The sequence below is a fragment of the Dendrobates tinctorius genome, unplaced genomic scaffold, assembly GCF_039654945.1.
Source record: "Dendrobates tinctorius isolate UK_male_01 unplaced genomic scaffold, ASM3965494v1 ptg000292l, whole genome shotgun sequence".
Lineage (NCBI taxonomy): Eukaryota > Metazoa > Chordata > Amphibia > Anura > Dendrobatidae > Dendrobates > Dendrobates tinctorius.
This window is the reverse complement of record NW_027361959.1, coordinates 300,043-312,500: the sequence shown is the minus strand read 5'-3', so window position 1 is coordinate 312,500 and position 12,458 is coordinate 300,043. Positions and strand designations below refer to the sequence as shown.

At 41.6% G+C, this 12,458-nt stretch overlaps 1 protein-coding gene and 1 long non-coding RNA gene across 5 annotated transcripts in view; one reads left to right on the top strand and one right to left on the bottom strand.

Annotated features, from left to right (window-relative positions):
* The window catches only part of CHST3 (carbohydrate sulfotransferase 3), a 172,108-nt gene that overhangs the window by 22,046 nt on the left and 137,604 nt on the right, over positions 1–12,458 (bottom strand). For 2 of the 3 annotated variants that reach the window (XM_073560024.1, XM_073560026.1), the window contains exon 3: positions 662–918. In XM_073560024.1, the coding sequence (XP_073416125.1) occupies positions 662–798 (137 nt within the window). In that variant the 5' untranslated portion in view covers positions 799–918. Of the gene's footprint in view, positions 1–661; positions 919–10,903; positions 10,952–12,458 lie in introns of those variants that run through there. The other variant, XM_073560027.1, reaches the window with a different exon arrangement.
* The window catches only part of LOC141072845 (uncharacterized), a 42,303-nt gene continuing 38,910 nt past the window's right edge, over positions 9,066–12,458 (top strand). For both annotated transcript variants that reach the window (XR_012226878.1, XR_012226879.1), the window contains exon 1: positions 9,066–9,193. This is a non-coding gene — a long non-coding RNA (uncharacterized lncRNA). The remainder of the gene's footprint in view (positions 9,194–12,458) is intronic.

The following is a 12,458-nucleotide window of genomic DNA, read 5'->3' as shown; positions in this document are numbered from 1 at the left end:
TGAACTTATTTTCTCCTGGAAACCACTGGCTTTCAGTCATAGGGTTGTGCATGGCTGTAAGCACAACCTGGAATTTTATTTGACAGCTCATTCTGTACAGATGTACTCCAGAGCCAGCTATCAATCCAAGTGCTGGGGAGGGTACTGTGAGTGATCACTGTAGCTGAGTCGGTACTTCTGCATGACTGAAAGCCAGTGGTTCCTTGGAGGAAATTAATTCCTTTTCTTCAGGTAGCCGCACTTTCAGGAAGACAGCCAAGCAGCATTATTGACACTATTTAAGTGCAGATTAACCCTATATTTTCAGATAAATAGAGTTTTCCAAGGTAATAGGTTCCCTTTATAAAGGCTGTTCGGCCTTTTGATATTGATAACCTATCTTTACCATAGGTCATTAATATCAGATTGGTGGGAATGAGGCACCCAGCATCCTCACAGATCAATTATTTTCAACTCTGGCGCTGGCCAAATGTAAACAGTAAACAGAGCCAAAACAGCTGCATGCGGCACTAAAAAAACATTGATTGGCGGTTGTGCGATCATTGTTCTGATATTGATGATAGGTCATAAATATCATAAAGCCAGTCAACACCTTTAAAAACATTCTAATAATCTTCCTTTTTCCGTTCATCATTTCCTACATTATTTCCTATTATCTTACTTTGAGATGATCTTGTTTTCCTTCTCAATGATGACCAGAACCACGACTAAGACGATGAAGAGTGCATATTTGGCTTTTATCCTGATTGTCCTCAGCAAATCTCTGATGTCCATGGAGGAATACTGCAATCTATCCATGGCGAACAAGGTTTCCAATGGAACATCACTTTTTTTATTTTTTGGTGCGAAAATTTGTTTCTCCTTCCGGCATTAGGACAAAGCCAAGTCTCGAGAATCTTTGCATCTTCAATTATTTTCCTACAAAGAAAAAAAAAGGGTTATATTGTTTTTGCGCTAAGATACAATTGTAACCTGAAAATATACAAACTACTGTGTCGTTGCCCATTCTATTAACTTTTAATAATATACAGTATGAAGATTCAGCAATACATCACTCCAGGCTATAGGTGTAACTTTATATTTCTAAAATTCTAAATATCAGAACACAAACTTAAAAAGCATACAGTCTGGTGTTGCATCACACCACACAAGTGTAACATCTATGCCGATTGCAGCTTCAGCCACCTTTGTTGCAGGGGATGAGTGACAGCAGAAGTCCTGCTTACTTCCATGCTGGATCATGGAGCTATGGGGTTAATTGTTTGGATTTTGATTACTCCTGTCTGAGAGCCCTGAGGGGGCTGTCTGCTATTTAAACCCCTGGGTCTATGACTTCCACCATCAATTAGTTTTGGTACTTTGCTTGTGCTAGTCATTGCTTGAGATTGGTTTCCTGAGCTCGGCATAAATTTGTACTGTCCTCTTTTTTTTACGACTCTGTTCCTGAAGTGAAATCTTGGCATTGACTCTCCTTGGCATCCCTGCCTGCCCCTGCTTCTATCTTCTGGATGGCTGCCCTTCCATGGAATCATTCTACTGGACCCCATTGTAAGACTAGGTCCTCGTGCAGAGGTTAAAGGGTGAAGATCGGGATTCCTCTAGAATCTTCCAGAAAGAGTGTCTTGTGCCAAGTCTGTCCGAGGTAGCCTTTTTGAGCCTGTGGCCTCTGACAGCCATGAAAACAAGCAATACACATAAAGGTACTGTCACACTTAGCGATGCACCAGCGATCCCGACCAGCGATATAACAATCCTGATGTCCTTCCGCCTGCGTCCACACGTCGCTCGTCGGTGCCACAGGAAGCCCAGCAGGAAGCTGATGACGGGAAACGGTCCAGGACGTTCGCGCGCGATCAGTGATGACCAGCGGGGGAGAGGTCGGAGGTAAGTATCAGACATAGCGATATCGCTAGCAATATCGCTATAACGTCACAAAAACCAGTGATGTTATAGCGATATTACTAGCGATATCGCTTAGTGTGACAGGCCCTTAGCAATTACAGTTTATTCACCAACTGCAGATTTTTCTTTTCTGAAAAGAGAGTTTGCAGAAATCCATGTGTTTCTAGCAAAACAAACCCAAACAGATAAATCACACTGAATTTTCTGAATCAATGTACACGAATGTTCCCTTTATGCAGTTATGTGAGATGAAGTAACTGTAAAAGGAACATTTAGTGTACTGGACGTGGGTGTATGGCCAATGTGGACACCTACAGTGGGGAAAAAAAGTATTTAGTCAGTCAGCAATAGTGCAAGTTCCACCACTTAAAAAGATGAGAGGCGTCTGTAATTTACATCATAGGTAGACCTCAACTATGGGAGACAAACTGAGAAAAAAAAATCCAGAAAATCACATTGTCTGTTTTTTTTCATTTTATTTGCATATTATGGTGGAAAATAAGTATTTGGTCAGAAACGAGCAATCAAGATTTCTGGCTCTCACAGACCTGTAACTTCTTCTTTAAGAGTCTCCTCTTTCCTCCACTCATTACCTGTAGTAATGGCACCTGTTTAAACTTGTTATCAGTATAAAAAGACACCTGTGCACACCCTCAAACAGTCTGACTCTAAACTCCACTATGGTGAAGACCAAAGAGCTGTCAAAGGACACCAGAAACAAAATTGTAGCCCTGCACCAGGCTGGGAAGACTGAATCTGCAATAGCCAACCAGCTTGGAGTGAAGAAATCAACTGTGGGAGCAATAATTAGAAAATGGAAGACATACAAGACCACTGATAATCTCCCTCGATCTGGTGCTCCACGCAAAATCCCACCCCGTGGGGTCAGAATGATGACAAGAACGGTGAGCAAAAATCCCAGAACCACGCGGGGGGGACCTAGTGAATGAACTGCAGAGAGCTGGGACCAATGTAACAAGGCCTACCATAAGTAACACACTACGCCACCATGGACTCAGATCCTGCAGTGCCAGACGTGTCCCACTGCTTAAGCCTGTACATGTCCGGGCCCGTCTGAAGTTTGCTAGAGAGCATTTGGATGATCCAGAGGAGTTTTGGGAGAATGTCCTATGGTCTGATGAAACCAAACTGGAACTGTTTGATAGAAACACAACTTGTCGTGTTTGGAGGAAAAAGAATACTGAGTTGCATCCATCAAACACCATACCTACTGTAAAGCATGGTGGTGGAAACATCATGCTTTGGGGCTGTTTCTCTGCAAAGGGGCCAGGACGACTGATCCGGGTACATGAAAGAATGAATGGGGCCATGTATCGTGAGATTTTGAGTGCAAACCTCCTTCCATCAGCAAGGGCATTGAAGATGAAACGTGGCTGGGTCTTTCAACATGACAATGATCCAAAGCACACCACCAGGGCAATGAAGGAGTGGCTTCGTAAGAAGCATTTCAAGGTCCTGGAGTGGCCTAGCCAGTCTCCAGATCTCAACCCTATAGAAAACCTTTGGAGGGAGTTGAAAGTCCGTGTTGCCAAGCGAAAAGCCAAAAACATCACTGCTCTAGAGGAGATCTGCATGGAGGAATGGGCCAACATACCAACAACAGTGTGTGGCAACCTTGTGAAGACTTACAGAAAACGTTTGACCTCTGTCATTGCCAACAAAGGATATATCACAAAGTATTGAGATGAAATTTTGTTTCTGACCAAATACTTATTTTCCACCATAATATGCAAATAAAATGAAAAAAATAAACAGACAATGTGATTTTCTGGATTTTTTTTTCTCAGTTTGTCTCCCATAGTTGAGGTCTACCTATGATGTAAATTACAGACGCCTCTCATCTTTTTAAGTGGTGGAACTTGCACTATTGCTGACTGACTAAATACTTTTTTTCCCCACTGTACGTAGTAACGTGATGAGAGATAATTTGGTGTTATATTAATCCATTCATTAGTGAGTGGAAACATTTGCGGGAGTCTTGATTTTCATTCTGTACATTACATTTTTATCTGCTTGTTAACAAAATTTAGATTTAATTGTGTGAACTTCACAAAGGAAGATACGACTTCTTAGGTTTTAAAGTCATTTGTCAACTTCTGAGAAGAAACCAACTGATTATTTGCCAAACGAGAATTGATTTTCTTTTCCTAATTTATGCTTTGTGTGAGGGAGCTAAAATAAGTTTTTAATTATCCCCCATCATCATTTTCTTGTCTTTCTTGGAAAGACAACATGTGGTTCCAATTGCGATACAGCCACACAGACAGACACCCGCCCTATGTGCAGAGAAATATGATGACATCTACAGACATCTTCATGATAGCTGCAAAATACACAGAAAAATAAAGCCAAAAATCGCCAAGGATGGACAGATTACCAGTGTTTACACTGGATACATATGCAGCTAATCTTCCATTGTATGTCGACAAGGACAATATGGAATGTGCCTCATGGATTTTTCAGAAGTATTTTCAATGTCTCCCCAATGTTGTATTAGTCTAACCTTATGAAGAGACCTGCATAGTCTCGAAAGCTTGCAATTTGTTACCATCTTTTCAGTTAGCCATTAAAAGGTATCAACCACTGAGGACTCTCAATTCTGAATATTTTTCTATCTACTGGCTAACACGGTACAAAGATATATATCTTTTCTGTCCCCATATAAAGGTCATTATAAATGTTACAGAAATATATAAAACATGATCCAATATAATCTCTCTTTTTGCTAAAACAGTTTTATAAGATGATCACAGTCTGTCCACCCAAGCAGACCTCCCGGGATCAGCAGTAACCTGTGGTACGACTCATCACAATGTGCTCAATTCCCTTGCAGCACTGGCATCGGAGAAATTATTTATTAAGTATTATCCATGAACAACAGTTAATATCTATTTACAGGATAGAAGAAAAAATTGCGCCAGTCAAAGGTAAATTAAAGTGCACCTGTCACATGTTTTGGCCGCTATAAAATGCGGCCGCTTCCTTTCAAGGCTTACCTACAGCATTCCATAATGCTGAAATAAGCCCCTGATCCGACCTTAACCCCTTTACGCCCAAGGGTGGTTTGCATGTTAATGCCCGGGCCGATTTTTACAATTCTGACCACTGTCCCTTTATGAGGTAATAACTCTGGAACGCTTCCATGGATCCCGGTGATTCTGATTCTGACATTATTTTCTCGTGACATATTGTACTTCATGTTAGTGGTAAAATTTAATTCATGTAACTTGTGTTTATTTGTGAAAAAATGGAAATTTGGCGAAAATTTTGAAAATTTGCAATTTTCCAACTTTGAATTTTTATGCCCTTAAATCACAGAGATACGGCACACAAAAAACTTAATAAGTAACATTTCCCACATGTTTACTTTACATCAGCACAGTTTTGGAACCAAGATTTTTTTTTGTTACTAAGTTATAAGGGTTAAGGGGACCATCGATTTCTCATTTTTACAACACCATTTTATTTTTACGGACCACATCACATTTGAAGCCACTTTGAGGGGTCTATATGATAGAAAATACCCAAAAGTGACACCATTCGCAAAAACTGCACCTCTCAAGGTGCTCAAAACCAGATTCAAGAAGTTTATTAACCCTTCAGGTGCTTCACAGGAATTTTTTGAATGTTTAAAAAAAATGAACATTTAACTTTTTTCACAAAAAAAATTATTTAAGGTTCAATTTTTTTATTTTACCAAGGGTAACAGGAGAAATTGGACTGCAAAAGTTATTGTGCAATTTGTCCTGAGTATGATAATACCTGATATGTGGGTGGGAGCCACTGTTTGGGCGCATGGCAGAGCTTAGAAGGGAAGGAGCGCCGTTTGACTTTTTCACTGCAAAATTGGATGGAATTCAGATCGGATGCCATGTCAAGTTTGGAGAGCTCCTGATGTGCCTAAACAGTGGAAACCCCCCACATGTGACCCCATTTTGGAAACTAGACCCCCCCAAGGAACTTATCTAGATATGTGGTGAGCACTTTGAACCTCCAAGGGCTTCACAGAAGTTTATAACGTAAAGCCATATAATTAAAAAATCATATTTTTTCCATAAAAATGATCTTTTCACCCCAATTTTTAATTTCCCAAGAGTAACAGGACCTCAAAAGTTATTGTGAAATTTGTCCTGAGTACCCTGATACCCCATATATGGGGGTAAACCACTATTTGGGCACATGGCAGAGCTCGGAAGGGAAGCAGCGCCATTTAACTTTTTTGGCTGGAATTGAGATCGGACGCCATGTCGTGTTTGGAAAGCCCCTGATGTGCCAAAACAGTGGAAACCCCCCAATTCTAACTCCAACCCTAACCCCAACACACCCCTAACCCTAGCCCTAACCCTAGCCCTAATGGGAAAATGGAAATAAACACATTTTTTCTTATTTTATTACTTTTCCCTAACTAAGGGGGTGATAATGGGGGGGTTTGACTTACTATTTATAGCGGGTTTTTATTTTTGGCATGAATTTCTTTTGGGGGTGCGCTTCCACCATTCCGCGTGTGGTAAAATTGATAAAGCAGTATTATTCTTCGGGTCAGTACGGTTACAGAGATACCTCATTTATGTCTTTTTTTATGTTTTGGCGATTTTATGCAATGAAAACAATTTTATCTAAAAAATAATTATTTTTGCATCGCTTTATTCTGCGAGCTATAACTTTTTTATTTTTTTGCTGATGACACTGTGTGGTGGCTCGTTTTTTGTGGGATAAGATGATGTTTTCAGCGGTACCATGGTTATTTATATCCGTCTTTTTGATCGCACGTTATTGCACTTTTTGTTCGGTGGTATGATGATAAAGCTTTATTTTTGCTTCGTTTTTTATTTTTATTTTTTAAGGGGTTCAATAAAGGGCTTAACTAGTGGGACAGTTTTATAGGGTGGGTCGTTACGGACGCGGAGATGCAAAATATGTGTACTTTTATTGTTTTTTTTTATTTTCAAAAAATGAATTTATTAGGGAATTTTTTTTTTTTTTTACATTTATTTAGCTATTTTTTATAAATTATTTTTACCCTTTTTTTTTTTTTAACTTTATTACATTGTCCCAAGGGGGACATCAGTGTCATGTGACAGATCGCTGATCATGCCAGCTTTGCAGGCATGAGGAAGCCGGATCCCTGCAGGCCCCCGAAGGTCCCTGCCGCCATTTTGGATTCGGGAACCTGCAGGGAAAGAGACTTCCGCAGCAGCGCTGCACATCGCGCTGCTGTGGGGGTCTCAGGGAAGCACAGAGGGAGCCCCCTCCCTCCCAATACTTTTCTAAACCCCTGGTACACTGCGATCGTGTTTGATCGCAGTGTGCCAGGGGTTAACATGTTGGGGGCAGTCCTTGACCACCCCTGACACATAGTGCCGGGTGTCAGCTGTGATAATCAGCTGACACCCGGCCGCAATCAGCTGCGCTCCCCCCGTGAGCGCAGCTGTTCGCGCTAGACATACTATTCCGTCCTTGGGACTTAGGTCCCAGGTCACATGGACGGAATAGTACATCTAATGTAGGAAAGGGGTTAAAGATAAGAAAAATAAGTTTTATTATACTCATGAGGGGAGGCGGTCCGGTGCGGTCCGGCCCGATGGGTGTCGCAGGTCTGGGTTTGGCGCCTCCCATCTTTGTATGATTGCCACCCTCCTGCTTGCTTCATCGCTCCCCAGCATCGCACTTGTGCGCAGGCGTACTTATCTGCCCTGCTGAGGGTAGAGCAAAGTACTGCAGTGCACAGGTGATGGGCCTCTCTGACCTTTCCCAGCACCTGCGCACTGCAGTACTTTGCTCTGCCCTCAACAGGGCAGAGAAGCACGCCTGCACAGAAATGCAATGCTGGTAGCGAGGAAGCAAGCAGGAGGCCGGCATCCCAAGAAGAAGGGAGGTGATGGACCTGGACCTGCGACACCCATCAGACAGGACTGCCTTCCCAGATGAGTATAATAAAACTTATTGTTCTTATCTTTCAGGTCACATCGGGGCTTATCTACAGCATTACTTTCAAGTCTGTTGAGCCATAAAGGCTACAAATGCACAATCTGATGATTTTTCTGTCTTCTTTGTCGGATATGTCATGTTACCTTTTTAAGAAGAAATAATAAAGCATTTATGTCTTTATCTGGGAAGCTGGTGCAATATTTCCTTGGTTCACACTGGTTCCACTACTATTCATAGTGAAAAGATTATGTGTACTTCTGAACAATCCCTTAAAATCAATGTACTCTCCATATAAAGCACAAATATCAAGGGTGCTCAATAATTAATGTCCACCTCTGCTCTGGCTGATAAGTGAAAATTATGACTTGGGGATACATTTTGAATAACAGAAAAACATTTTTTGAAACATGTTTTTTTTTCAACTTAAATTATCTTGAATTTACAGGACATTAAATATATGCATATTTATATATATATATATATATATATATATATAGATATATATGTACATTTTCAGAGTACGATCTCTACAACTATAGTAGAATCAGTTTTTGATTTAATGTGTATCTACAATTATTTACAAATATATTTACATCAATGAACCATAAAAAACAATAGCTAAAGTTAGCAACAACTAAAGCAGAAAATCTGACTCTAGTAAAACAGTCTGATTAAAAGTTTAAAAAAAGTCACCAGCAACATACGCTTCATGTCTCGTTATCCATCACCAAAAATTGGTCATAGAAACAGGAAAAAAGTATCTTTCAAGTAAACAACAGCTGCAAGGATATTTAAAAAGTCATGCGTTCATGTCACATTTTCTCCGCAGACAGCACAAATCCCCAAGAGCCCTTGTCACACTTATCCTCCGTGCCACTCACTCTTAGCCATTACGGGAAAATTAAGGGGTCATTTTCAGTATGCTTTTAACTTTCCAAAAAAAAGAACAGGAATCCCTACTGAGATTTAAGCTGGTTATACTGAAACTAGATGGACGTCAAAAATGTTTTGAAAATGCCGGTGTAGTAGGACGGAAGCTTTTCATCTCTTCTGTAGAAATTCCAGATAGGTTAGTTAAATATTATACCTTATTTTCTATAGAAGTACTGTAAATCTATGATAAGAGCAATATGTGTTATCTGTTTACCTGAAAGTTGATATAAAAACTTCTGCAGGCCACAATCATTCATGTGACCGCTGCAGCCAATTATTGACCTCAGTGGGAATGTGTGCATGCAAGGAATGGGACTGATGAGGCCAGTGATTGTCTGCAGAGGTTCTATGATGATGGATGTGATATATCGTAATTGCAGCAGGACCGTGGATACCGTTGGAGTGATGGGTAAGTAATGTTCATTTCATTTTAACACATTTCATACTCTTAGCTAGTTTGTGAAAAATTCTGGCCAACTTTGTTAAGAAAATTCTTGTTACTACCTTTTGAAACTTATAAACATGTATTCTCTACATTATGTCTCTGACTCATTGCTAATGTTTTTTGGCTTTTGATCCACTAATCATAAGTGGTACAGAGAGCTAGGACTGAAACTCTTGTACCATTCACTGCCATTATTGACTCTGGATACAAAGAAAAGAAGGAATAAAATATGAACTTCATATATTACACAATAGTAATCTGGGAGAAATATTGGTTGCACACTATACTGCATATATAAGGGTAGGGAGACTTCCGAAAATCAAATTGCATCTACAGCACATTCAGTTCGATTGGTTCATTGAGTACAAATTGAATGTTCAGAAAAAAAATATTACTGATGTTGCAATACCAGACACAGCCCTTTAGATAAGAATGAATCCAGACAGGTGTATGTGTTTCTCAGGCTTCAGGTTATGGTAAGACTCTAATCATAGTATACATATTGGCAGTTCCAAAACGTGTGCAGAACTCCAGGACGTTTCAAGCTGAATACAGCCATTGCACAGACACAGCAGTATGAAATTATACTATTGCCCATTTTGGCAATTCGGCAATTTAATGGGGCTGTCAGTCATAACATATTGATGGCATATTCTCAAGACAATCTCAATATGGATGGGTGAAGGCCTGACACTCGACACCCTCAGCGATCACGGGCTATTTGCCTCGTCACATTGAATGGAGTGGCAAAGCACATCTATGCTTCATATGTAGTGGCCGCTGCCAGGTACTGCAGAATAGCTCCTATTGTTTTTCAAGTTGGAGCAAATAACAGCTGATCGGTGGGTGGCGCTCATATTTATGACCTATCCTGTGGATAGATGATCAATATATTGTGACTGGACAAGCCCTTTAATGAACAGTTTCTGCTTTATTAGACAAAGTCAGAGGTCCCCTTTTAATGGCTGTAATATAAACAGTCAAACAACAAAGCCTATAGTGATAATTAGCTAACAAACATCAACTGTATATAGAAGGATTTCTGGGCCACAGCATTGTGACAAACCTTGATAAGAGATGCTGATTCCCAGGAAAAATACAAACATTTGTTAGTTTTTTACCAAAAAAACACTTCAGAAAAGAAAACAGAAGCTGAAGCATGTGCGGTCATGTTGGAAACATATGGTCTATGAAATACGTAAGATTTCTTGCCAACATAAAACGTTGTTCTGTGAAATACTGAGGAATCTGGCGTCTCCAATTCAGCATTCTACGATTGCCAACAACCCAGAATGACATATATACTATGAGCAAACCACTGACTGATTAATGGCTAAAACTTAGAGATTCTACATTCTAATTATCATTGCGGACTCTCAGATTTCATAGTAAAACCATTGAGAACATAGTGTGATAAAACGCTCCGGGATCACCTTTGCTGGGGTCAAAGGTCACGTGCGTTCAGCATGAAACTCAGGCGCAGAGCTGGGATTCGGGTATAACTGACCCTGGATCAGGTTTATTAAAGGTGAAAGCAATGCATAAAGGAAATAAAACATAAAACAAATCCTTGCCTGTCCGGCACTAACTAAAAAAGGTACAACCTAACTACCAACTGGCGGGCTTCTCCCGTCCAGCCAAACCACAGTTGCAGTGGGCACTGCTTTCACTCACGTGTGTCTCTCACACAGACAGGCTCTCTGTGTTCCCAGGCTGAGACACTCACACAACCACCTGGCATCCTTTTATATCCGCCTCCCATTATTCATTAGTAACCAGGTGATATACTGACCAGACTAGCCCACATAGGAAAGGTATCTAGGCGAGATATACCTACCCTAATCCACTATTCCCACATGATTCTCACATATCCCCCCCTCTGCTCAGACCACTCCGGTCGAGCAATGACACCCGCCAAACAGTGCACTCAGGACAGGGCATCTGCATTACCCATCTGTACCCCTGGGCGGTGCTCCACCGTAAAAGTGTAGGCCTGCAGGGCAAGGAACCACCGGGTCACCCGGCTATTCCGTTCCTTGTTCAAGTGCATACACTTGAGAGGGGCATGGTCAGTGATCAGCCTGAACTTTCGGCCCACCAGGTAATATTTGAGGGCCTCTAGAGCCCACTTAATGGCTAGGCACTCTTTTTCTATGACTGCATACTTTTGCTCATGTTTGTTCTGCTTCCTGCTGAGATAGAGGACTGGGTGTTCCATTCCGGCCCTCACTTGTGACAGTACGGCCCTGATACAGGTATCAGAGGCATCCGTTTGTACCACAAACTCGCTGCAGAAGTCCGGAGTCACCAGTACTGGTTAAGAGCAAAGTGCCAGTTTTAGGCTACGGAAGGCTTCTTCAGCCGCTAAACTCCATTTAATCATGACGGAGTCTTTCCCTTTTGTAAGATCCGTCAGGGGGGTAGCAATGGCTGCAAAATTGGGTATGAACCGGCGATAATAGCCGGCGATCCCAAGAAAGGCTTGCACCTGCTTCTTGTTGACAGGTTGCGGCCAGTCCTGAACCGCCTGAATCTTATTGAGCTGGGGTTTAACAATACCCCTCCCAATTACATACCCCAAATACTGGGCTTCTTCTAGCCCGATGTGACATTTCTTGGGGTTCGCGGTTAGACCTGCCTCCCACAGGTCGTCAATCACAGCTTGTACTTTCTGGAGATGAGTCTCCCAGTCCAAGCTGTAAATGACAATGTCATCCAAATAGGCCGAAGCGTACCGCCTATGTGGCCTCAGGACTCGATCCATCAGTCTCTGGAAGGTCACCGGTGCCCCGTGCAGTCCAAATGGCATATACACATACTGAAATAAACCTTCCGGCGTAGCAAATGCCGTCTTTTCTCTGGCAGCCTCAGCCAGAGGGATCTGCCAATACCCCATTGTTAGATCTAGGGTCGTAATATACCGGGCTTTTCCTAACCGATCTATTAACTCGTCGACCCGGGGCATAGGGTAGGCATCAAATTTTGAGACCGCATTCAGTTTCCTGAAGTCATTGCAGAACCGGATGGTGCTGTCCGGTTTAGGATGTAGCACAATCGGGCTAGACCAAGCACTGTGCGATTCCTCAATGACTCCTAACTCTAACATTGCCTTCACTTCTCGGGAAACGGCTTCACGGCATGCTTCCGGGATTCGGTAGGGTTTTACGTGAACTGTGACACCAGGTTCCGTTACAATGTCATGTTTCATTAGCGTAGTCTGCCCGGGTTT